Here is a 27,084-nt window from a genome sequence, read left to right as displayed (position 1 = left end):
AGATCTAGTTTGGTAAAGAAGCGCACCCCGTGCATTGACTCTACCACTGTGGCTATGAGCGGTAGCGTGTAACTATACCTCACAGTTATCTGATTCAGACCACGATAGTCAATACACGGGCGCAGACCTCCCTCCTTCTTCTTCACAAAAAATAACCTTGAGGAGGAGGGTGAAGTGGAGGACCGAATGTACCCCTGAAGCAGGGATTCGGAGACATATGTTTCCATAGCCACCGTCTCCTCCTGTGAGAGGGGATACACGTGACTCCTGGGAAGTGCAGCACCGACCAGGAGATCAATCGCCCTGTCGATGAGGTGGTAATTGAGTCAGGTAATTGCATATTCAGGGGAAATGCGCACGGTGGAGACCTGGTTTGGACTCTCCACTGTAGTGGCACCAACAGGAACCACTAAACACCTACCTGATACCCCAGTGTGACATCAGCAGCAAGATTTGTGACCTGTTGATACAAGAAAAGGCCAACCTTTTATTTTCCTTTTTGTACTTTAACTATTTGCACATCGTTATAACCCTGTACATAATATGCCATAATATGACATTTGAAATGTGTCTATTCCTATGAAACTTTTGTGAATGTAATATTGTTCATTTTTTATTGTTTATTTCACTTTTGTTGATTATCTATTTCACTTGCTTTGGCAATAAAAACATATGCTTCCCATGCCAATAAAGAGAGAGAGAGAGGGAGAGAGAGAGATTTAGAGATAATGTGCAGGGGGAAACTATACCTCAGCCCTTCAGGATATCACTGATTGGGATAAACCAGGTATTACAACTGACATACTAGAGAAATCCAGAGATTGTGGCAGTTATGTCAGAGTATAAATGTAGTATATTTAATACATATGTAGGAAAAACACACATAATGTATATAGTTGGAAGGCCATACAGTATGTTAGCATCTGAATATCCCTCGTTTTGGAGACAAGGGCATTTAGTTCCCTCATTGGATTTAGTGTTTTAAAGGGTATTTCCTTGTGTGCTCCTTGAGTGGTCTGAACAGGGTGACAGATTGAGTGAGTGCAAGAATAGAGTGTAAATCTTCTTCGTGGTAGAAACCTGTGATAGAGCTCATGTGAGTATCCAGGGCCAGAATGAAAAGGTCAGTCTGTCTTCTTAATGAAGTAACACAAAGAGGGGTATCTGTGTATGAGCTTGTGTTCCTACATGAAAAGGTGTGTGTGTGTGTGTGTGTGGGGGGGGGGGGGTCAACATCGCAAGGGTTATGGGACTCGTGTAGATACTGACATCATGCCGTTCTATGTTTTGATTGGCTTGGAATGTGTCAGTTGGTATGTGTTTAAAGTCGAGCCCCACCATCCTCTACCCTGGGGAGCATTCGTAGGTCATGGTCAAAGTGCTTGTCTTTCACCGATACCCCCCCCCACACACTCCCAGTCCATCAGCTGTCAGTCCTGTCAAAACACTGTCTCACCCTCTGGCCTCGGGGTCAAAGGTTAATGAGCTCTGTGACAAACTCAACACAGAGAGCAGCACTGGGAAATCGAATTAGACAAATGGAACTGTAGCCTTGTAGTCTTCACTGCTCTCTCATCACTGCTTATTCCTTAGAGAGGGTAGAGATGTGTTTTAGTCATATCTCTCTCTCTCTTTCTCTGTGTGTGTCTACCGCTCTCTTTCTCTCATTCATCCTCTCATTCACTCTCTATCTATATATCTCTCTGTCTGTCTGTCACCTCTTCCTAGCACCACGTGACCATGCTGGTGTGGAGAGGCAGTAAACCATAAATGAGAGAGCTGTGTGGAGTATGTAGCCAAACGGTTTCTGTAGACAGGTAGTAAAATCAGGAGTAATCAGGAATAATAACTCACAGCTCTGCTGTGGCGGTCTCCCGCCCCCCCGGGGAGGTCTCCTAGAACAGTGTTCAGCGACTGTGCTCTGAGGTGATAATAATGGTGCTAAGTCAGCCCACCTGTTGGAACAGCAACAGTCGCACAGATCATTCAGTTCTGTTCATGACCCCAGACCACAGTCACTTATCACACGCTGAGTAGGGCTCCGCCAGATCACTGTGCAGGCAGCAGTCTGATGAACTCTGGGCATGTTTGCACAAAGTTGATAATGATTCATTTAGATTGGAATCTGCCTCGTTATTTATGGAGATTGTATTTTTGCAGTTCTTTTCCCCTCTGATCTCTTTAAACTGAGACTCATGCCCCCCCCCCCCCCACCCCCACCCCATTATGACCATCCATATCCTCTCGCCTAACCCTCAGAATCCATGCTAACCTTGCGAGGAAGAGCGACAAGCAGAGCGAGAGGGCTGTTCTGTCATTAGATCAGACCCCTCCTCCCTCCCTGCCCCCTCCATCCACTTCCAAAAAAATGTGTCACCTCATAAAAGGGACCCCATAAGCTGTTCTGTGGAGTCTCTCCAAGACGAGATTCACACAGAAATAGCTGCGCTGTGTCCTTGTCTCAGGTGGAGAGGCCGAGGGGTGAGTTAGGGGCGGGGCTTGGCGGATTGCTGTTGACAGGACGCAGAGCGTCCGCGTCTCCGTTTGCAGGCCCAAGATTAGCGCCCTTATTTCTGAACCACAGAACCATGTCACCCACCTGTCCACATCCCTCTGCTGCAGAGGTCACCCCCACACACGTACACACGCCATGACACATGCTCTCACACACACACACACACACACACATGTGCGTGCGCACACACACATGTGCGTGCGCACACACACACACACACACACACACACACACAGTACTGTACGTAAATACACTCCCGTTACACAGAAAACATTACGTCAAATTTTGACACACATGCTTATCACGTGCACCAAGAGTTACACACCACACACTTTGTGAGCACATTTTTAGTCGGCTGTCTTACTTGTCTTAGGTAGTGGCCCATTCTATGATTATAACCAATAACCCTCTGATCCATATTGAACTGCACAGTCGTATTGCTGCCCACACATTATAATGGTCAAATGGTGCAGTCCAAAATTAAGTTACATGAATTTATCTTACAGTCAGAGTTCCCATCATCAAAAGTCTCTCTGTCTCTCTCTCTGTCTCTCTCTCTCTCTGACCCTCTCCTCCCTCTCTTCCTCATATCTCCCTGTGTGTCTATCTCAGTCTCTCTCACTTATTGCAGCTGTTGGGGTAGAGAGGGGGCCCTGTCTGCCACACAAGCGTCTCCTGATTAGCAGTCATTAGTGGTTATTATGACTCCTCCTGTGTGTGGATCTGAAGTTCCATTTAAATGCTGTTTATAACCCTCTCACTCAATTATCCTCCATTTAAAGGAAATCATAGTGGCTTACTCTGATGCAGAGTGTTGAATTACTGAATAAATTTGCTAATTAAATGTGTTTTTCCTGAGGTTGTCATGAATCCTGGCAGCAAGTCTCTCTCAGCAGCTGTTAGAGTTCGCAACAGTGCACACCATTTCCCAGTTTCACGCAGATACAGAGAAGTTGGAAAGTTGTGTGTGTGTGTGTGTGTGTGTGTGTGTGTGTGTGTGTGTGTGTGTGTGTGTGTGTGTGTGTGTGTGTGTGTGTGTGTGTGTGTGTGAGTGCGTGCGCTGTTCAGGCCCCTCATGGATATCTTAACAAAAATGCTGTTGTTTTAACCCCACTGCGACACAAAACCCAAACTGCACCACCTGTCTCACCACCACTTTAGCACAGGCCCATTACCCATTCATAGAGAATGATGTGTAAACATTTTGGAATTCCTCCATCCAATTAAGAGAGCCCTTTGCAAAACAGTGGATTTGGGTTTCCTCTGCACTAACAGCAATGATAATGAAGACAGCTCTAAATGTCCACTAATTAGCCAGAGAAATAGAGGCATCTGGGAGATAAACGCAGTAGCCCACTGAACTTGGTCTGGCACACAGCGGAACACGTCACTGATCTAGAGGATTACACGACACTCATAAAAGGCTGTCAAATCATGTAGTGGGCCCAGAGTTTTTCATGACCACGTGACTGGACCCACGGGATCTAACAACTCCTGACCCTACTTAAAGAATATCCATGAATTTACAAAGAATACTAATGAAGCTCTCGTCAAATGTCTGTGTTTTTCTGCATCTCCCATTACATGGACGACGGTGATATATGTATATAACTTTACAGAGACACATACCCCCATGTGTGAGCCCTGTTTGCATTGTTGTCTGTAGATGGTGCTATTAATAAGCAATAGTTTACTTGGTTGCATCTTGCGCTGTAAAGGAGTTACTGTGAATTTGACAGTAGCGTACAGGCAGCTCGGTGGTAAGTAAAATGATGTATTTCATATTGCAGTACACCTGCTGCAATACGAATATGGTATCAAAACAAGTACTGTGTAATGACACACAGTACAATACTGTAAAATTGACTGAATTATACTGTAAAAAAAAAACTCAAAGCTACCGTAATCGGAATGAATGAATAAATGAATACACGGATTAATTAATTACATTTATTGAAGGGAGGGGTTTGTATTTCACAGTAATTTACTGTAATTACATGGGATTGGTGCAAGCAGGTTGGCTACTAAGTGTTTACACATTACAGTATATTCATCTTCCAGAGGCCTTGACAAAGACTTTCAAAATGGCAGCGACTACAAGGCACAATGCTTTGACCATTTAAGGTTTAAGACTTTCTAACTCTCCAATCTGTCCCCTGTACATGTTTGGTTGACGGGGCACTTTAACCACATAGGAGTAAAATTGGTACAGCATTCTCACTCACGGGTGCAACAAATCTTACAAGGCACGCCTCAAAATATGTTAATAAGCCAGAAACAACAATACCAAGTAACCCACTAGTGTTCAAAAGGTTTTTGGCGCTCTAAAGATACAGTATGGTACTGTATTCTGTGGGGTGGAATTACAGTGTCATTCAAAATACAGCAATTTCCCCACAGTGTTCCACAATTTACAGAATGCTGCAGTAAAACGTTTTCAAGTTTTTTACTGTGGATAATACCTAAAATTACCATATAAATGACAGTTTTCTGTTACAGTGTATGAAATAGGACCCTGTAAATCAAATCAAATCAAATCAACAACAAAAAATGTCACATACACATGGTTAGCAGATGTTAATGCGAGTGTAGCCAAAATGCTTGTGCTTCTAGTTCCGACAATGCAGTAATAACCAACGAGTAATCTAACCTAACAATTTCACAACAGCTACCCTTTACACACACAAGTGTAAAGGGATGAAGAATATGTACATAAAGATATATGAATGAGTGATGGTACAGAACGGCATAGGCAAGATGCAGTAGATGGTATCGAGTACAGTATATGCATATGAGATGAGTAATGTAGGGTATGTAAACATATAAAAGTGGCATTGTTTAAAGTGGCTAGTGATACATGTATTACATAAAGATGGCAAGATGCAGTAGATGGTATCGAGTACAGTATGTATATGCATATGAGATGAGTAATGTAGGGTATGTAAACATTATATCAAGTGGCATTGTTTAAAGTGGCTGTAAGTCCATCTACTCCTGCACTTTAAATACAGTATTTTTTTGAATAAAATATACACTTGCTGCATAATCCAATGTCTACTATTATATCCATTATTACTTTGTTCACAATAACAAGAGCACACATTATAGGGATGCCAAAGGACACTCAGGACAACGCCTTGAGTGTTGAAATGATTAATGTTTAGGCCACTTTTTGGTAAAGCACCCTTAATAAGAGTCTAGTTTGAACAAATACATTGTGGAAAACAGACAAAACACATTAGAAAGCTGGTTCCTAACCCAGTCCTCACCTGTCCAAACCCCTCCCAAGCCATTATTGTTTGGAATGAGTGAAACCCACAATCCCACCCCTGTAATAAAGAATTCCTCTTAGCTATAGAAGACTGGACAAATACAGTGGGGCAGTTTGTCTTTTAGTAGATGGAGGAAAGTAAAGATGCGGGGGGTGAAGCTAACATGGCTACAGATAAGAAATTGGTGTTGTTTGTTGAGAGTCCTGTCCAAACAGAGGCATTAATCAAGACGAGAGATGAAGAGTCTAGGACACCTCGCTACTGTTCTCATTAGCAGGCTTACATTCTCAGGGGGCAAAGGCAAATATACATTTACACATTCACTCCCCAGTCTGGCCCAGCATCGCTAGCAGAAATAACAGTGTGGCACAAAGACCTAGTAGGCTATTTACCCCGCTTTAATGGAGGTTGCCATGGCGCTTCACAAATTATTGCAATTACGCTCACCATGCAGGTCGCCCATGGTAACCGGCTGGTGGAAGGCTAGGATGGAGGGGGGAGTGATAATCTGTGATAAACAATAGGTCAAATTGCTGAATAGAAAGCCCTTGATTAACCAGAACATGTAAAAGAGGGCTTGTTTGGTGCCTTTTCTTTGGGCTAACTCCTCTTCGCTTAGAGCCAAGGTGGGAGACGGACGTTTACAGCTGCACAAAAGACTACCAAGGGAGAGAGAGATATATAGAGAAAAGAGCAACGAGAGACATTGTAGGTTGGTTGCTTTAAATGCTGTGCCCATGGAGCTTTGCTCTTGTTTTGTTAAATGACCTAGAATTCATAGCGGAGGTGCATGTGTTCATCACATTAGAAATTGACTGGTATAATTATGCAATTGGGAGAGCTTTATATCCTTGGAATGAGCTGTCAGCTGCTAGAATTGATTTATTTCCTTTCCTCACCTCTCTGACATCCTAATTTCTCCCCATAATAACTGACTAAATAATGTAGGCTGCAGTGCTGTCATAAGGCATCTCTGCATTTAAGTGTTCCCTTCATAGTAGCCATGAAGAATTTCCACAACAACAACAAAAAAACATGTCAAATGTATAATATACTCACAGCCTGGACTTACAAAGGTAGAGTTGAGCAACCGTTTTCTAGAAGAAGGGACGCGTGAGTCCATTTTAGGCAGTGGGATTGTAGCTGGGGGTCAGATATCCAATGCACTGTAGGTGATGGCCCAGGTCAAAATGAATGGCAGAGGAACCTGTCAGATTGACTGGGAGTTGATGGGATCATCATTAGATATGAGCGAGAGATTCATTCCTCATTTCCTTCCTTCACATGGAGTGGCACGGACTTCTCCTCCGCTGAGTAATTTGCCTCATCAGATATTCAAAAAATAGGACAAATATTGCTCAGATCAATTTGCGTTTCTTCCGCTGGTTAACCACGAAAGGTGCATGCTGCTGCACACATACCTGTCTAGGAATAGTGATTTATTAGTGCGGTGGTGTGTGATAATGTCATACCAGTGTGAATTTAGCTTATTTCGCCAGGGGAAAGGCAGCTGCCAATTAAGTCTGAGTAGGAACTGAGTAAAGGTACCTCTATTACATGCACTTCTGTTATGAAGGAAAGTAAATTAAACCCCATCACAGTACAAACAACCCCACCCCCTGTCTGCCCTGCCCACTATCATGATGGACCAAAATTGCTCAAAGTAGACGGGATTGATTCACTGGTTCCTACTGATTTTGAAAGAAACCTCTGGTTTTATAATGATTCTATTCAAGCTGTTACAATGGATGCTGATTTGCGCTAGATAGTTGAGAGAGAGGGGGGGGGTAGAGGGAGAGAGAGAGAGAGAGAGAGACGGAGAGAGAGAGAGAGAGAGAGAGGGCGAGAGAGAGAGAGCGAAAGAGAGAGAGAGACAGAGAGAGACAGAGAGAGAGAGGGCGAGAGAGAGAGCGAGAGCGAGCAAGAGAGAGGGAGAGAGAGAGAGAGGGCGAGAGAGAGAGAGGGGAGGGAGAGAGAGAGAGAGGGCGAGAGAGAGAGAGAGAGGGCGAGAGAGAGAGAGGGAGGGAGAGAGAGAGAGAGGGCGAGAGAGAGAGAGGGAGGGCGAGAGAGAGAGAGGGAGGGAGAGAGAGAGAGGGCGAGAGAGAGAGAGGGAGGGCGAGAGAGAGAGAGCGAGAGCGAGCAAGAGAGAGAGAGAGACGGAGAGAGACAGAGAGAGAGAGAGAGAGGGCGAGAGAGAGAGCGAGAGCGAGCAAGAGAGAGAGAGAGACGGAGAGAGACAGAGAGAGAGAGAGAGAGGGCGAGCGAGAGAGCGAGAGAGAGGAGAGAGGGAGAGAGAGAGAGAGAGGGCGAGAGAGAGAGGAGAGAGAGAGACTGATTTGAGGTCGGGTTATGGGGTCGTTGAGCTGCATGTTTGTCCAAGAGGGCTGGGATTTCGTGGACAGTGACTTTCCACCTCATTTTTTTTATTGCTCTCCCTCCTATATCTCCCCCTTTTTTTTATCTCCCCCTCACTTTTCCCTTTTCTTCCTCAGTTGTATTGATGTACATGCAGGCGTCCATTATAGTTTCCTTTTTTCTCCCGTTCAAATTGCAGCATGTTATTTCTCCCACAAATTACTGCAATAACAGGTATCTCTCTGTGATACTTTATAAAGGGGAGCAATCAGGGATAATTGAGTGCCTTTCAAATGGAGCCCAGCACATTCACTCCATTTCAAAGACCATCCATTTACTGCCTAATCGCTCTTTAAGCACTGAATTTCTGGAACACAAATTCATGTCATAATTTTGCATAAGTGTATTTAGGAATCACAGTCTTTTGAGCAAGGATAATTGAAATCAAATCCCTTTCACGAGAGCTGACATTTCTACATTTCCCAATTGAAATTAATTTCTAAAATTTAGAATGAATAACTTCAAATTGCAGACAATTATAGCTTTCAATGGGAACAAATTATGCGCAGCAAAAAGTGGAGACATCAACTGGTGCTTCAGTTAAATGTCTTTGTTTCCCACAGTGTTTGCCTTGTAAAGATTTACATATTGACTCAGGAGGCGACCCTGCTCTGTGGATTGCTTTTCATTCTCATTTTTGCCCATCAAATTAACTCAAATTGGCTCTTCTTGTTAAGCTTCATCAAACCTGTTTGGGATTTTATTTTTTCAACGGCAGCTGCAGACATAACTGTTGAAGTCTGTACAATGGAAGTTGGAGGACCAGAATCATGCTGCATGAGCAACAAGCTCTCACAGTCTCACTGCAGAATTAGACGTTCATCCACGTTCTCCAAATGTCAAATTTCGAAGTTGCTCCTGCTGCTCTGCATGGTTCCAATTCTCCAAACGTCAAATTTTGAAGTTAAGGGTTAAGTATAGGTACTCATTCTGAATGGTTAAGGTAAGGGTTAAGGTTTGGGATAGGTTCAAACATTAAGTTTAGGCACTCATCCTGAATGGTTAAGGTAAGGGGTAATGTTTGAGATAGGGTTCAAATAAAAAACTTGTGTCCTTGACTGGGATCAAACATGCAACCTTCCGATCGAGAGTCCACAACACCATGGCAATACCCAAGCCTAGTTGATGGCAATAGCTCTCACTCTTGCCCCTAGCTCTTGCCCCTAGTGGCTGGTTTTGAAGGCATTTTCCTCAGGACATGGATAGATGTCTGATTTCAGTTTCAATCCCGAACGACCTGGCTGGATGGAGCTCTAATCATTTGCTTAACTGTTGATTTTAGGTGTAGCAAAGCATTCTGTTTGAATTACTAGACTGGACACCAACGTGGACTGAATAATTTCAGGTATTGGACAGATTCAGGTATTGGATAGATTTAAGGTGTGTTCTTTCCCTGGTGACCATTGTGCAGGTCTGTGTGTGTGTGTGTGTGTGTGTGTGTGTGTGTGTGTGTGTGTGTGTGTGTGTGTGTGTGTGTGTGTGTGTGTGTGTGTGTGTGTGTGTGTGTGTGTGTGTGTGTGTGTGAGGGGGGGGCTTGTAGAGGGGGTTGCAGTCAAAGGACGGCGAACATTGAATTGCTCTGATAAAGAAGTAATTTCACAGATGGTTTAGTCCAGCGTTGCTCAGGCTGAAAAATCTGCAACTTTGTGGTGAAATAGCTTTTAGCCTTACAACAAAATAAATCAACAAAGAGGAGTCATGGGGTGTCATAGTGTGTGTGTGTGTGTGTGTGTGTGTGTGTGTGTGTGTGTGTGTGTGTGTGTGTGTGTGTGTGTGTGTGTGTGTGTGTGTGTGTGTGTGTGTGTGTGTGTGTGTGTGTGTGTGTGTGTGTACTTGGTTGGAGATGAAGGGTTCATTATAGTGCATTGTGCATTGCTGAATTGACAGGCTACAGTGCATGGGTCAACAGTTGCCAAGCCAAACGAAAGTATTGAGAGCAATTAAAACCCTGCACATATCTTCTTAATTCCCCCCTAAGTGTTATTCATGCGAGGATTGCATGGCTTCTATGGTGACACAGTGGCGCAGGCCCAATAATGACAATTAACAGAAAGAATAACGCCTAATCAAATTGACAGTCACTGCTCATCGGCTCCGCACACAATGCCTTATCAAAACAAACTGTTATGAAGGAGGTAATTTCTCCGCGTTTCTCCATTGCTCGTGTGTATGACCGGAACAACAGTGGCAGGTGTTGTGTTGGGTTAGGGCAATTACTGACAGATTTACAAACAAAACAAAAGGTTTCCACAGCTCTGTTCCCTTCTCTCACAGACAACACAGGGAACGGTGCAGGATACATCTCTGCTCCTCCATAACAATATTTCTCATGATACATTTCTCATGATCTCTTTGTGTGGGTGGCAGTTTTGATGATCAACTACTTTGGAGGATAGCTCTGATAGAAGCCCAGCTATTTGTCCAGCCACTCCTGTAGAATCTATTCCTACAATTCCTGACCCCTCAGACTGTCTATTTTTTTTCTCCAGTGAAGCCAGTTGAAATGTTTTCAATAGGGGGGTAGAACAAATGATGTTCCTATATATTCCCCTCAGGTCAAGACATTTTGACAGCGCTCATTTTAGCAGTGGATGCAATCAAGACACGTCCACAATGCAAAGTGGACCAATCACTGTCCTAGGAGCGGGATGAGGAGACCGAGGGAAGGAGGAATACTCTGCACCGTCACACTGCATGGACGGCCCATGTTGATTGAAAACAGTCCTCAGACTCAGGGAATTGATAGGGAGAGTAATTGACGAGAGGGCAAAAGGATAGCCCTTCATAAATAATGGGACATGGAGCATGTGTTTGAGCTGGCAGGCTAGGCCTCGTTTGGAACGCTTATGTCCAGCTCCAGGCCTGGTATTTTCATCTGGAGCACTGAGGGACCTAAGGGATCGTTATCATCACACGTTGCTGTGATTGATGTCACTTGATTGAAAAAGGGGGCCCTCTTACAATGGATTCGTTTAAATGTGAGTGAACACTTTGGGAGTTTGGAGTGAAAGGCAGGGAGGCTGGTTGGTTGTGTAATCAATAGATGAACGCTCATCTGTCTAAGCCGGAGTCGAGGGGAGAGGCTAACATGATTATGTCTTCGTCCTCCGTTCTTCAGACACCACTTAGGCATTCATGAACTATTGCTGTATATATTTATTCATCACTTTATTTGTATTCCCCCTGATTCAGGGGCCACTGTTCAGCAGCGCGCAATAGTTCACCCGTATAATTTTGAGAAAACACACACACATACACGCATCAAGACAAATGAACACACGCCTCTACTGACAATAAAATCCATTTGCATGTTAAACTCCCTTCAATAAGACATTGTAGTGATTCCCTCATACATTTCTACATAACTGAAAGCATGCAAGACCCTATTGGAATACCTACTACAGAAATATGTGTAATCATGCAGTACCAAACACTATAAGCTGCTTGGCTAGAATTAATGAAAAATACATTTGCATCTTTTTTCAACCACTACACTCAAAATGGAATACACAACTTGGTCCAACACGAAAGGCATCCCAGTTGGAAATTTGATTCATTCTTCCCTATGAATATTTCTGCCAATGCTGTACGGATGAGACCATAGAACAATGATTGGACTCAGTTCTGTGGTTCACTGATTAGGCCCCTGTAATTTAGTACCGACCAGATTTGGCCCCTGGTCATCTGCAAACAGACCTACAAAAGCATAGTTCCCTGAAGAATGTGTTCTCTCACCTGCATCACATAGAAACCTTCTAAACCAATTTCCCCTTAATCATTCACAGAAACATTTGTTCCCTTTTTTCCTCTTAAAACACAATTGCTCAGGAATAAGCTCTGATTTATGAATAGAACGGGCAAAAGCGAAGAGAGAGGGACAGAGAGAGCAGTGGAGGAAGGAGTAGAGGAGTACGTATGATTGAGATTCAGGGGACGGCGTTCACAGCTGATCTACATGTAGACCACAATCCTCTCTGCCTGATTGCTGGCTACCAAGTTAAATGTGGCGACAATTTGAAACACAGTGTGAGCTATTCAGTGAAACATAAAAACATAGACAACTGAATATCCAATATCGACAGATTCTCATTAGACTTTGATTCTATTCTTATTAGAACAACTTTTTATTTCCCGTCTTGCTACTGCTCTCTATTTTCTCTCATGCCCTGTATCTGTAACTCCTCATGTCATATAATGTGGTCTGTGCGATTACATGCATATTTACGTGTAATTTACCACATTGATAACTTAAAATGGTCCTTGATCCGCTTTGCTCATTTTCTCTCAGACCTTCATGTCTACCCGGTACTCACTCAGCCCACCTACCACCCCCTGAGCCCTGCAAGCATTGTGAATCCACTGGTACAATTGTCAAATTAATTATTCATTCTCTGCAATTACCCTTGCACAAAGAACTTTTCTCTGCTCGGAGTGATGATTAAATTAACAGCTATTCCAGCTGCCTAATAACATCTAATAGAATATTCATAAGCAGCTCAAATGGAATGTGTTATCTCCATTAACTTCATCATGCTCACTTAATTACATGCTTGTTATTGTATTTACACCTTGTTAGCACTCACTGAAGCTGATACACTCACTGACTGGCTGTACGCCTGTAGAAGAGATTATCACAGCATCTCTCTCTCTCTCTCTCTCTCTCTCTCTCTCTCTCTCTCTCTCTCTCTCTCTCTCTCTCCTCATCTCTCCCTCCTATTTTCCTGTCTCCTTTAGATGTAGTTTTCATAAGTTCTTTTGCAATCTTCCGTTATCTTTTTGTTTGGCTATTTTCTCCTCTCATTTTAGGTCCCATTCTCTTTTCTCTCCATCTTTCTATTCGTCGTCCTGTGCTGTAAGGCATGCCATTTGACTTGTGATATGACCCCTGCTGTGCTCGAGCGGTTCTCGCAGGGGGAAGTGTTCAAGGGGAAAAGATGACGCATACAGCGCCTACTGCTTTAAAGTGATCCATCTACCTCTCCAGTCCTCGCATCGTTAAAATACAAATCGGAGAGCGAGAAAGGAAAAATATCTAATCTTGAAGAATTGATGCCATGTTTTCTTTTAGGTTGATTACCTTTAATCCTCCTCTTTATGCTTTCCTGCATTCTCTTGTATTGGGATTGGTTGGTGCACTCATCATGTGCTCATCTCTCAGAGTTTCACCCCTGACCCTCAATCTGTGCCAGTTGAGCAGTATTTGTCCAACTCTTGGTAAAAGGCCTGGCTGTGTGATGGCCATTGTCACAATCCCTGTTACTCAGCGATGGTCATTAATAGTGTGTTTGAAATGATAAACAATGATCACCTTTGAATAAAAAATGATTGTTAAACGTATTATTACGTCAATTTACACTCCTATACTTACACTCTACTTATTCTTTGCAAATATATTTACCTCTTTCCGTATGTTTCTCTTTCCTTAGATTCTCTCTCCCTCTGTCCTTTACCTCATTTACCCCTCTAGTCATCTCATCTAATTTGTACCTTCAGAATACATCAACGGAAGAATAGGCATGAAATGGTCTTCCATGGGAAGGTTTGAATTATGCCTGAATGCTCAAGAAAATGTTTGTCTATAGCAGAATTATAATGATGTTTTGTAAATCTCCCTCTGTCTCTGAGCCACCTACCCAATGCCCACCCTTTCTCTTATTTTCGCTCCCTCTCTCCTTCTTCTCTTCTAGTTGCCCACATGGCAGTAAATCAAAGTTTGGTTATCACTCCCCTACAGCTGTGCGGTGGAGTAAATAGTCCCCTTTTCTCCAACACGGTGGGAAAAGTCAATAGCCCATCTACAGAGTGGGTAAACCCTCTCTGTCTCTCTTACTCTCACTCTCTCTCACTCTATTTTCTCTGAATTCCAAGGAGAGGCTTTCCACTGCAGTCCTATTATAGTGCACTATTGTCCATTTGATAGTGAGTTACTTTTTTATGTTATTGATGGACTCATTTGTAGGGCCAAGAAAATGCCTGGCATCTGAGGCAGAAGTTGCCCAGTGACAACTTCCACTTGGTGGCTGACGCTGGCTAATGCTCATGCTGCATTTATTAGCCCCTGTTGATCCAAATTATATAACGTTCCATTGTTTCATGTCCTATTGTCGGAAATAACACAACTTGTGTGTGGTTACCCAAATGTGTTCAAATGCATCTTGGCATTCAGATGAGTGTTTTAGCAAGGCCTGTGTTCCTCTTTGAGGCTACGCCAAAGACTGTCGAACAACCGTCACAATGTGACAGGTGTTTGGCTCTTCTTAATTTTCTTCTTGCCTCCGCGTCTTTTTTAAATGCCTGGATTAGGCTAGGCCTACTCAGTGAAATTCGATGTATTATGTTGCTGATAGGCCTTTGAAGGGGGATTGGTGTAGGCCTAGTCCTGCTCTATTATTCTCTCACCGTTATTCATTACATTGTCGAATATGTAAGTAGCCTACTTCAGGGAAATAATGGAATCTCCAGCCTTTTAACAGACAAAGTGATTTCCTTGTTGCTCTGAATGGAAAGCTATGAGATGACAAACCGCTTAATAAAGTCGTCTAATTTGATGCAGGAGACGGAGCTGCAAAGGAATTAACGCAAATCACACAATATGAGTGCCAGATTTAAGTCATTTAATGCGTTTCAAACTCTATCAGTCCTTATCCGAGGACAGGCTTCGTTAATCGGTTTATAATCTATTTTTAAAGATTCTTTCTCGAGATGCAGATGAGTGGCTTCTATGTTACTTTTGGAAAAAATATAAATTTTATGCATAGAAATTGACGTTCTAGGTAATTAACCAATCACAACCCTCCTGCATGATTGCACATTCAGCAAATCACGAGCAGAGGAAGTTCTCTTTGAATCCAATTTTCCATTAACTGTGTTGGTGGTGCTCATAAAATATATAATAAATTTAAAAGTAGCAGAGAGCCCACTCTGGAAATGTGACGTACTTGTGCACTATATTGTTTAAAAAATATGTTTAAAAAATAACCAAATCAGAAAGGGTGCTTTTGAGATATTAATATCAATCGTTTTAATGTTAAATAAATTCATGTGTAAAATTGTATTTCAGAATGTAACTATACTCCATATTTTAGAGCACACTATTAGGAGTATAGTGACACCAAGCAGTTGTCTGTATCATGTATGGTTCATGAATCATTGGGTCTTACAGGGGGCATATATAGGTCTTAAAACTTAAAAGGGCCTAAAATGGCCACTTCCATCGTGATTTTTTTGTGTTACAAATGTAAAAAGCATATCAAACATCCTTGTAAAAACGGTAAATGTAATAGCACCTATAAATGTAATAACTTTTCAATTTGTAATAACTTTTCGATTGTGTATGTAACAAACCCAGTAAATAAAAGAACTTGCCTGGAAACGCGATAAAATGTTGAACGGTAAAATGAACTTTTCCGCTAACTGTAATAAGATATTACATCAACCAGTGGGTATTACATTAACCAGTGAGTAACAACTTTTTATGAATTACGTAATCTGATATACCTTTCTTGGCCTTTTATAAACACATTTCATGCAATTCTACTAGACTTTATATGACGGAAGACATTAGCATAATCTTTTTTTAATAATACGACAAACATTACATTGTAGCCTACACTCTAAGAATTAGATGTTCAATAATGAACCTTGAAATGTAAAAAAGGTTATTTTCATCTGGAGAATTCCTCTTTCTTATTATAAATGGTTCTTGGAGGAACCTCAGGGCGAAAAGGTTCCTCGAGGAAACGTTCAATATGCTCGCGCCCTCTTATTATCAATAGCTTGCGCACAACTACTGTCATAAAAAAACGTACACTCAAGTTTATGCACACTTCATTTTTTCAGGTGGTATAACGTCCACTGAAGACACCAGACGCAATCGTATGGAAATTCAGTTGTTCATGTACGAGTGCATTTCTCATCGAGTGCCTTCAGAAAGTATTCACACCCTTGACTTATTTCACATTTTGTTGTGTTACAGCCTGCATTTAAAATTGTTTAAATTGAGATTTTTGTCACTGACCTACACACAATACCCCATAAAGTCAAAGTGGAATTATGTTTTTACAAATTTGTACAAATGAATTCTAAATGAAAAGATGAAATGTATTGAATCAATAGGTATACAAACCCTTTGTTATGGCAAGCCTAGATATGTTTGTGTGCAATAATAGTGTTTAACATGGTTTTTTGAAAGACTACCTCATCTCTGTACCCCACACATACAATTATCTGTAAGGTCCCACAGTCAAGCAGCAAATTTAAAACAGATTCAACCACAAAGAGGGAGGTTTTCCAATGCCTTGCAAAGAAGGGCACCTATTGGTAAGACATTGAATATCCCTTTGAGCATGGTGAAGTTATTAATTACACGATGGATGCTGTATCAATACTCAGTTACCAGATAGGATGGAAACCGTTACGGAATATCACCTTTAGGCCAATGTTGACTTTAAAACAGTTACGTGATAGGAGAAAAGTGAGGATGGATCAACAACATTGTAGTTACTAACACAATACTAACCTAAATGACAAAGTGAAAAGAAGGAAGCCTGTACATAATAAAAATATTAAAAAACATGCATCCTGTTTGCAAAGTAAAACTGCAAAACAATTGATAAAGAAATGTACTTTATGTCCTGAATAGAAAGCATTATGTTTAGGGAAAATCCAACACAACACATCACTGAGTACCACTCTTCTTATTTTCAAGCATGCTGATGGCTGCATCATGTTATGGATATGCTTGTCATCGGCAAAGACTATGGAGTTTTTTTTAAATAAAAAGAAACGGAATAGAACTAAGCACAGGCAAAATCCTAAAGGAAAGCCTGGTTCAGTCTGCTTTCCAAAATACACTGGGAGACAAATTCACCTTTCAGCAGGACAATAATTTACCATGACAAGATTACAATGTGACAAAATATTGTACAATCCGGGTATGCAAAGCTCTTTGAGACTTACCCAGAAAGACTCACAGTTGTAAATCACTACCAAAGGTGATTCTAACAGGGATGTGAATAGTTACATAAATGAGATATTTCTGTATTTCATTTTCAAAAAAATGTATATTTCACCAAGGGATTTTGTGTGTATGGGTGAAAGAAAAAAATATTTTATTTTGTGAAATAAAATGTGGAATAAATCAAGTTTATGAATACTTTCTGAAGTAAGCATTATATCACAATGATATAGGAAAGAAGATCCAACTGAAGATTGCAACAGACTATTAATTATTGCTCCAATCTGTCACATGTACTTATGTTAGCTTTTTCAAAAACTTTAAAACTGGCAGTAATGATGTTCAAAGTGGATCAACCTACAGAATAAACCAACAGCCCACAACAATAACATTCTCCGTAATGGTTACATATATTTTGGGGATATTGCTATGACTGTGTTATGTTGTTGTTTATCTACCTTAGTTGAATGCATTGACTGTCAGTCACTCTGGATAAGACCGTCTGCTGAACAACCCAAATGTAAATGTAAAACCAACACTTGCAAAGCAGGTTGGGTATTGTTCTAATGAACCATGCCCCCAAACAAGTACAAATTCGGTTGGTGCAGACCAGATCCAAATCTGAACAAGTCATAGACTTCTAGGCTATGTTTCACACGTTTGAACAACACATTACAGTATGGCAGTTTAGTACAGCAGATCACAGTTGAGCACCGTAGAGTGTATTACAGTATGGTACGGTATGGTATGGTACAGGACAGTCACGTTTTATTCAGTAGAGTAGAGTACAGTAGAGTATGATACAGTATAGTAGAGGTTAATCCAGTAGAGTACAGTTTAGTTCAGTAGAGTAGAGTACATTATAGTAAAGTAGGGTACAATACAGTACACTATACTTTACTTTATTGTACTCTACTGTGCTCTACTGTACTGATGTCGCCTGTACTCTACTGTAGAGGACAATATAATGTGGACCTCTATTGCTCAGTTGGTAGAGCATAGCTTTGGTGCTTGCAATGCCAGGATAGTGGGTTTGATTCCCGGGACCACCGATATGTATAGTGTATGCACGCATGACTGTAAGTCGCTTTGGATAAAAGTGTCTGCTAAATGGCATTATTATATATATATATATGTATTTTTTAATTTCACCTTTATTTAACCAGGTAGGCCAGTTGAGAACAAGTTCTCATTTACAACTGAGACCTATTACTGTACTAGGTTTCTTTACTGTACTATGTACCCTAATGTACTGTACTCTGCTGTGTTCGACTGTACTGTACTGTGCTGTCCAAACTTGTGAAACATAGATGTCTATGATTGGTTCTGATTTGGTCTGGACCAATTATAGGCGTCTATTTTTGGGCCAAATCAAGGCTGGTCCGCACCTGACCAAAAAATACTTCCAAAAGATGTCGCCTGATTTGCCTAGTTAAATAAAGATTAGAACAAATATTTTGCAAAGAAATGTCAAATGCTTAGTGGGTTAGGCCTATAGGCCCTATAAGAAAGGCAATCTGGCTGGTGAAAGATGAAATAAGGCTGCTTGCTGTAAGTACTCCTTTTATCTAAATTATTTCCTAAAAAATCCACTTGATTGTGTCATTAAAATGAGGCGAGATTAGCAAGTAAAAGGTTTTCAATAAACAACAATTAGTTAATTAATTAATTAATCCAAGAGGTAGTTTCAGACGATTTGGTTCAGCACCATGGAAGGAGTCAAATGGGGGAGAAGATTACTTTTTGCAAGGAGCAGTAGGCTAACTGCTATCGAGTTAACTTCAATGGGAGGACTCGCGGATTAAGACGGGAGCTACTTACTGTTTTGCCGGACACCCCCACTGGCCCCGCAAGGTCCACGAGCTCTGGGGGCCATTGCGCCTGTCATCGATGTCTATTTGTATATATGTATATCTATATATATATATATATAAATCATTTGTACAGTAACCTTTCCAAAAACTATTTGATAAACATGTTAAGTGTCCACATGTACTAGGAAGCTAACAGTTTGTTGCTTGGTCTTCAAGAATGTGACGAATGAAAGTGCCTCAAGCCTTGTGAAATAAATAATTTAACTGAAAGTAAGGGGATAGTGGTGAACAAATGCGTGGTCAAGGTTACGAAGGCCCCAGTGCAATGAGTGGCATGAGTCATGTGTTAAAAAGCGCATATCAGAACTAGAGCCTAATGCTTCTTAGGTAGTTCTTTATTAGTTTTAGTTCATATCTTCGCAGAAGCGACAGTTACAAGGATGGTTAAAAACGGCTTGATTGCCGTAGCAACATCAGGGAAAATGGTCAGAATGAGTGGTGCTTCAAATAAGCCATTCTGCAACATATTTAATTGAATCTCTCGTTCTCCTTAATTGCCGGCCTCAACACGTGAACCAGCGTTTGAGTTGTGTGGTTGCAGTATCAACAGTCCCATTTCTCTGGACTACATGCATCTTTCAATATTAAGTTTAAATGGTGTGAAGCGCAATGGACATATCATCCAAAATGTCTCAGGAAAGACTGTCTGGGTTATCAATACTTAGTATATAGAAAACAGTCGGCCCCGCAACCTTAGGTCTAGGGCCTGCACACAAAAATGAAAGGCGGCGCAGTCGCATACTCTAGCTAATACAGCCCTCTACATATAAAAAGGAGAGAGACAACGGACACAGATACACTTTAAGAGAAAGAAAGAGAAAAAGAGACAGACATGGAGAGAGCAAGGAATACTTCAGGAGAATTGTTAGGCTATTTAATGTGTCATTTTTATAGAAAAATAAGTGTATAAATAGCAGCTACATAAGCAGTTCAGTACTATATATATATGGCTATAGATAGCATTGGCTACACTGCACAATAAAACAATCCCTTGTAAGATAGTGTTTTGAGGGTGGACTGGCTCTATTATTCGGCATCCAACAAATGTAAATGTCAGGAGTTTGCTAAATGGCACTGGCTTTTGGATTGAAACCGGTGCTTGGTTGGATGACATGAAAATAGAGCTCTTTGGCCACACCAGTGGTGGGTTTGGTGTCAATGAGAATGCATGAAGCAGAAAATAACTCACTTTCTACTGTGAAATATTGTGGTTGATGTTATGGCGCTATTTTGCTTCCACTGGTCCTGGGGCCCTTGTCAACGGCGTCATTAACTTTACCCAGTACCAGGACATTTTAGCCAAAAACCTGGTTGCCTCTGCCAGGAGGCTGACACTTGGCCGCAAGTGGATCTTTCAGCAAGATAATAACCCCAAGCACAAATCAAAAATCAGCAAAGACATGGTTAATTGGCCACAAAAATCTACATTTTGCAATGGCCACCTGTCTCCGGACTTGAAACCCATTGGGTTTGGATTAAAGAGGGCAGTCCATGAACGCAGACGAAATATATCAAAGATCTGGAAGGATTATGTATGGAGGAATGGTCTAAGATCCCTCCCAATGTGCTTCTCCAAGTCATAAAACAATTAGGAAAAAGGTATTGAAAATAGGGGTGTCAATAATATTTTACCTCTACCTTTATGAGAAAAAAAGTATTACTTCTTATTAAACAAAATACTTTTTTTCTGAGCAATTGTATTAGTATAAAATAATATAATTTCCCAAACGTTTTGAGCATACAATATAGCTCAGTATTTGAACCATTTATTTTATACAGTCATTTTTCCTCATCTTTATCAAAGTTTAAATGATTTCGAACTCCACTGTATGACCATATAAATCCTTAATCCACACCTTCGTCCCTGAATCCAGCTCTTGAGGTCCATCAGTGAGACTGTAGGCTACACCAGTATTTGGAGAGGCCGCTGTTTACGTCGTCTGTTGCAAGCTTGTTATTATATTGTTTCATGCTGTTGAATACACCTCTCAATTCTGTCCACATAATTATTTCACTTTTAATTTTTTATTTCACTGCAACACAGTTAAAAGCAACGAAAGGTGAAACGTTTTCCAGTTGACAGTTTATTGTCTTAGCTTTTTTCAACTGATTCATCTGAAACCAGGAAATCATTTTTAAAATAAAATTCAATGTTCCTCCTGAAAACTTCCTTCTGGCTCATACAGGACTGATCATAAATACAAACTTGAATAACCAACTAATTTAAGAAGACTGCGAAAATCTATCAACAGACACCATGTTATCAATACATGAAATGTACATTATATGATATCTAAACTTACACAGTCTGTAGTCTACAGCATTTCTCTCCATTTGAACCTCTCCAGGGCCTAGATCTATCCCTTTGGTGGCTTGTAGCACAGTGTTTTTCCAACTCCGGTCCTCCAGTATCCCCAACAGTACATGTTTTTTTGTTGTGACCCCGGACAATCACACCTGATTCTAGTTGTCAACTAATCGTCAAGCCCTTGACAAATTGAATCGGGTGTTTTTGTCCAGGGCTACAACAAAAATGTGTGCTGTTGTGGATAGTGGAGTTGGTAAACACTGCGTAGCACCCTGTGAGAAGCTGCTAACGGGTCATTCCTGAGGGTGAAAGGGCAGGGAGTCCACTTACCAAAATAAAAAATAAATCTCTCTTCTTCAGTTCATGAGGAAAGCATGTTTCACTGTTGTGGAGAGTGTGGGGTAACAGAACTTTGGGACAACTAACTGGGGAGGAGTTTAGACAAGGTTAAGTTGTGCTATACCACTTCTAAGCTGCTATTCCTTTGGTCATGACTCATGCTCCATGTCGGGGGAATTGGAGGGAGTTTGATGTCTCTCAACACACCTCCTTCCCAGTCATGCTGGAAGGTAGGATGTTGAGTTGTGTCAGCTGAGCTGAGTGCTCTTTAGCTTTGAGCCGCAGTGCTGCGATGCTGGATGCCCGGCGGTCCACAGGCGAGGAGGGGGAGGGCTCTGACAATGCCATCGGGGGCTGGACTGGAGTCTCTACAGCGGGTATGGGCTGGCGTAAGAGTGTCAGAGGACCCATGCTAGAGAAGAGTCTGCCGATGGAGGAAGAGAGAGTGAGAAGGTTGGAAGAGAGAGGGGATATACAGAACATGACGGAAGGGAACGAGAGAAAAGTGAGAAATAGTTCATTAGACATACAATCCAGATGGCACCGATCCAATCAGATGCAGCCTTACAAATGTAGAGCTGTGGGCAGTGCTCACCTTCCAAAGGAGGGGCTAATAAAGGTGGGGTGTCTAAACATGGCTGCTCCCAGGAAAGGGCCAAATCCCAGGGGGGAGGCAGAGCTGGCAAGGGGCTGGGTCAGACCCTGGAACGAGGTGGCTGCAGCAGTCCAGGCAGACTCCAGGGAGGGGTGAGAGTGGGGCGAGAAAGGACTTCCCTCCAGGTAGTGGCTCAAGTGGTGTGCTGCACCCAGGGGTCCAGAGAAGGGGTGTCCTGGGGGGTGAGTCGGAACCCCGGCTTTCTCCCGCTTCCGCCACTTAGCTCGCCGGTTTTGGAACCACACCTTAGAGAGAAGGAGGAAGTGAAAGACCATTAGGCCTAGGATTGAGGTTAGGTTTTGTTGATTTCAAAATTTTGGGAAACAGTTGTCTATTTATTAATTGTTTTACATATTACAATTTGGGCTTATCAATAAAGCACATTATGTGCAAATTGAAAGTAAATCAACTTATGTGGAGACAGTGAGAGAACAGAGAGGGAGAGAATGTGCAACCAGGTTCCCCTCCCATTCAGACTTGACACTGGCTATAAAATGAAACATATGGAATTTACAAGGTTTTATCACCTCTCCAAAGAGTGATTTGCTCATCTACAGCTCTGAAGCGAGTGACATGTGGGAGGGGTAAATGCGTAGTCTGGTATCTAAGGTTGAGACTCAAGTTTCAAAATGTAAGCAATGTTCTAAATGAGGATGGCAGGGTAGCTAACCTACAATGGCGTTTATCTCACTTAAGGTGTGAGAAATCCGATCAATGCGCGGCTATTATAATAAGAAGATGGGAAATCAAATAGCATTACCCCGCCACCGCTATGCAAGGAGGTCACTTTCGTCAATACTAGCTCTGTTTGCGCTGTTAAGTGCATGATACCGTCATCAACGCCCTGAAGCAAATTCATTTTTCTGGTGTGTTTGAATAATTTCTCCTCTCGCTGCATGTCTAAAGTGAACTGTATTACAAATGTATTACACGTGTATTACAAATGTAGTAATAATAATACTCCTAATGTACAATTAGGTCTACAATATACAATGTTATTATAATTAACGTTATCATAGGCTACCCTATAATGTTGTTGCATGTAATTGTTGTTGCACGAAATTAAATACGATAGTGGAATGACTAGCACTAATAGGCTATTATAGCCTGGTCACAATAATGTAAAATATGAACTAACAATAATTGACACTCACTTGCACACGAGCCTCAGTGAGATCCAACCGCATCGCTAACTCCTCCCTAAATCGAAAGAAGAAAACAATTGCACATGATTTTCAGTTATCATCACAGATTTCGTCGTACAATTCCAAATCCAATAATGACAATAATACAAGCCTAAATGATAACGATACAAATGACATTATATTAAATCAATATCGTCGTTGGATTAGGCTGTGTGCGTAGGCTTCTTTGAAAAATAAATCATATCAATTGTGCCTACATGATCTCTACTAACAGCCACGAATCTTCTTCCAAACGTTCCTTTGTGAATCAAGCAATAAATATCCTATCTCACAAATATGTTTTTGTAAAGATGCAATTATGCCAACAATTTTTTTTATCTGTAGCAGTCAACTTTAATTGACATCATGAATTTAAGCGTTTCGTAAAAATATTTTTGGGAAATCTTTTTTTGGCAACCACAATTAGGCTATCAATAATAAAAATCCACAATAACAATTCATCATAATTCAGATGAGAACGACTTTGTGCAGATCAACATTACAATTGGTCTAAACTGTTATTATATTCCTTGATAGGGATTGTTGCGCGCGCACACATCTTTTAATATTTCGTTTTGTTGTGTGATTTATATTATTAGTGTATTACATGTATTATTATTATTATTGCGTACTTATCATAATTAATCATAATAATGTCATTAATAATATTACTCTTCTGATAATTCTCAAATGTAAAAATAAAATGTTTCATATTCTTACATTTCTAAGCCAAACAATGTCCATGTCATTATTTTTTTTTTTATCACCTCAATGCAAGAATTTACTATTAAGAAAGGCTCACTTTCGAATCATATCTATAGACTTCCTATTTGGATTATCAATTATTATTTTGTATTTAAGAGCACAGTGTTTATTTTTATGACCATAAGCCTCTAGGCGTATATGCAACAGATTTTCAGAGTGTTCAAATAACTGATAAGCGCAGGCAAATGAGAACGCTACCTCGTGAACACATCCGGGTAGTGCGTCTTCTGGAAAGCTCTCTCCAACTCCTCAAGCTGATAACTGGTAAACGTAGTCCTGTATCTCCTCTGTTTTCGCTTTAGCATCCCCTCCTCTGAGTCACTGCCAGCTGAGAGGCACACGCTGTCCTCTCCGTCTTTTACATCTCCATTGATGTACAAAGTCTCTCCGTGCTTTGGGGATATTTCTGTGTCTTCGCAGATAAGCTCCTTGCCAGTGTCCTCCTCGAACTTTAGGGCGCCAAGCTCCGCGTGCTCCTCTGTCCGTTGCCCGAGGTTCCTATCTTCATCGCTCTGACTGTGGGACGCGTTTTCCCTGTATGATTTACTGCGGCTGATGCTAACTTGTGGCGCCTGGGTGATTTTCAGATTTTCGTAGACTTTGTCTAGAGGACGCTCCTTCTGTTCTTGCTCCTCATTCTCGTGAATACCCCGTCTGGAATCCATGAGCTTTCCCCCTGGGCCATACAGACGCTGCAACTTGGGGGGCAAGTGCATGTCCGCATCTTTCTGAGAGGCTGCAAAGAGATATAGTTTATTTTTAAGAAATGTATAAATAATAAACAGCGCAACATGCAATATGATACGTTTCATCACATTATAATAGCCCTTTTTATAAGACAATGTTGTTTATAGGACATGGGCTTCTTTAAAACCCCTTAGGCCTAATGAAATGTACTTTAAATGCAAAGGTCATTCGCCTCATTAAATAAAATGCAAGTGTGTTTAGCTGCAAATGCAGTATACATGTGGAGATGTTTTCTATAATTGCATATGGGTTACAGATAAAGTTAGCAGTCAACCTACAACATATTATCTTACCTTCCAAAGGCGCATTATGCTCCGCACTCCCAGTCAGTAGCATTGGTAAACTTTGCATTCCTGTGAGTCTGACTTTGAGGGGACTTCGTCGGCCGAGAATGCTTTCGATGCAGTATGATGAAAGCATGGGCGATTTAGGTTTACTTTCGATTGTGCCCGAGGCATCTTTCTCATTTGGATGGCTCATGTCTTGCGCCTAACAGGTGAGCCTCTAGTCTGGACAGAGCTTGAATTCGTAAACGCCTATTCTTCGACCGCCCTGCCTCCCCTCTCTCCTCCTCTGTCTACACTGACATCTGAATGCTACTTTACTTACCACCGTTTCCAAATCTGTCGCATCCACGTATCCTTGGCTTCCTATTGGTTGCCAGATGAGAAGAGAAACATCTTAGCCCCGGATTGATTGTCAGTCAAGATCAATTTCAAGAACCAGCCAGATCATAGCCTATCTTTTTTCAAGAGCTGTTTCCATATCTTTCCATGTTTAGATCAGATGGCACTTTGACATATGGATACAATTGTGTTATAGAGCAAGGTGGGGAGGTGCTATCTAGAACCTACAAGGGTTCTAAGGCTGTCCCCATAGGAGAAACATATGAAAAAACAGTTTTGGTTCCAGACAGAACCTTTTTGGGTTCCATGTAGAACCCTTTGTAGTAAGGGCTCTACATGGAACCCAAATGGGTTCTGCCTGGAACCGAAAATGGTTCTCCTATGAGGACAGCATAATAACCCTATTTTATAAGAGTGTATAGGCTATAGGTTATAGGACAGGTGAAATGGAGGACTGACATTTGAATATGCAGAGATCAGTGCAAAAGTGTGTGTATGTGTATGTGTGTGAGGGAGAAAGGGAGAGAGAGAGAGAGAGAGAGAGAGAGAGAGAGAGAGAAGAGAAAGAGAGAGAGAGAATGAGAGAAAAAGCTGTTAGGCTGTGTGTGTGTCATTTGAGCGGTCCTTTACATGTAGCATCAACTGCGAATTGAATATGCCACCTGCTGCAATTGTTTTGCCATTGCAGGTTAGGAAATGAACGGTTCTCGTTTTCTCTCTCTCTCTCTCTCTCTCTCTTTAATTTCTCTCTCGCCATTCAATGTGCTATATTTGCTGTGAAATACACAGACAAATAATTACATTAAAAAATCACATCAAATACATTCACATAAGTGCCAATGACATTGGATATGGTTTATTTATATGTAATGTTTTATTCGCCGGCCTCATGTGCGTAATTGTTGTAGTTGAGGAATAAAGGAGAGTGAAATGTAAGTATTTATTTTCATTTAGATTCAAAATCATCTACATTGATTTCAAAATTGATATTTGAAAATAAAAGAAACCGTAACTTGACAACACATGAGATATTGGCAAAACAAACTAACAGTTAAAACTAAGTAAATATAAATAAACATATCTAGTAATGGCACAATGAGGCCAGGTGTCAAACTCATTTCTCAGAGGCCCCGTGTCTGCGGGTTTTCGATCCATGCTAGTACTTGATGGATTAATTAAGGTCACTCATTAGTAAGGAACTCTCATCACCTGGTGAATGAATGAATTGCACTTTATTTTCGCGTCCAATCGCCAATTGGCACATAAACAAACATTACAATAATTCAATGGTAATTATTCTCCCGCTGTTCTCTGCACTGCGCATCGCATAAAGACTGAAAAATACAAGGAGGTAAAAATCAATACATAATAGTAAATAAGGTTATCCAAACAATAATTATATCCCTAGAGCAGTAAAATTATATACAT

At 41.2% G+C, this 27,084-nt stretch overlaps 1 protein-coding gene across 1 annotated transcript; it reads right to left on the bottom strand.

Moving 5' to 3' along the window:
• Positions 1-21,096: 21,096 nt before the first annotated feature.
• LOC115136411 (aristaless-related homeobox protein-like) lies at positions 21,097-25,678 on the bottom strand. Its single transcript, XM_029671993.2, has 5 exons — positions 25,324-25,678; positions 24,482-25,019; positions 23,489-23,534; positions 22,275-22,579; positions 21,097-22,103 (listed from the first exon to the last, which is right to left on the bottom strand). The coding sequence occupies exons 1-5, from the start codon at positions 25,508-25,510 to the stop codon at positions 21,878-21,880; spliced, it is 1,302 nt and encodes a 433-aa protein (XP_029527853.2). The 5' UTR covers positions 25,511-25,678; the 3' UTR covers positions 21,097-21,877.
• Positions 25,679-27,084: the final 1,406 nt, after the last annotated feature.

Source organism: Oncorhynchus nerka, linkage group LG10 (genome assembly GCF_034236695.1).
Source record: "Oncorhynchus nerka isolate Pitt River linkage group LG10, Oner_Uvic_2.0, whole genome shotgun sequence".
NCBI lineage: Eukaryota > Metazoa > Chordata > Actinopteri > Salmoniformes > Salmonidae > Oncorhynchus > Oncorhynchus nerka.
This window is presented reverse-complemented; position numbering and strand designations above follow the sequence as displayed.

What these genes read in the sequence shown, in the direction of transcription:
- LOC115136411 (XM_029671993.2), bottom strand. Translation starts at nt 25,510, where the DNA reads ATGAGCCATCCAAATGAGAAAGATGCCTCGGGCACAATCGAAAGTAAA. An exon ending in TACCCGGATGTGTTCACGAG is followed by an intron (nt 23,535 to 24,481) that starts GTAGCGTTCTCA and finishes CTTTCGATTTAG; the next exon opens with GGAGGAGTTAGCGATGCGGT. An exon ending in TCACTGAGGCTCGTGTGCAA is followed by an intron (nt 22,580 to 23,488) that starts GTGAGTGTCAAT and finishes CTTCTCTCTAAG; the next exon opens with GTGTGGTTCCAAAACCGGCG.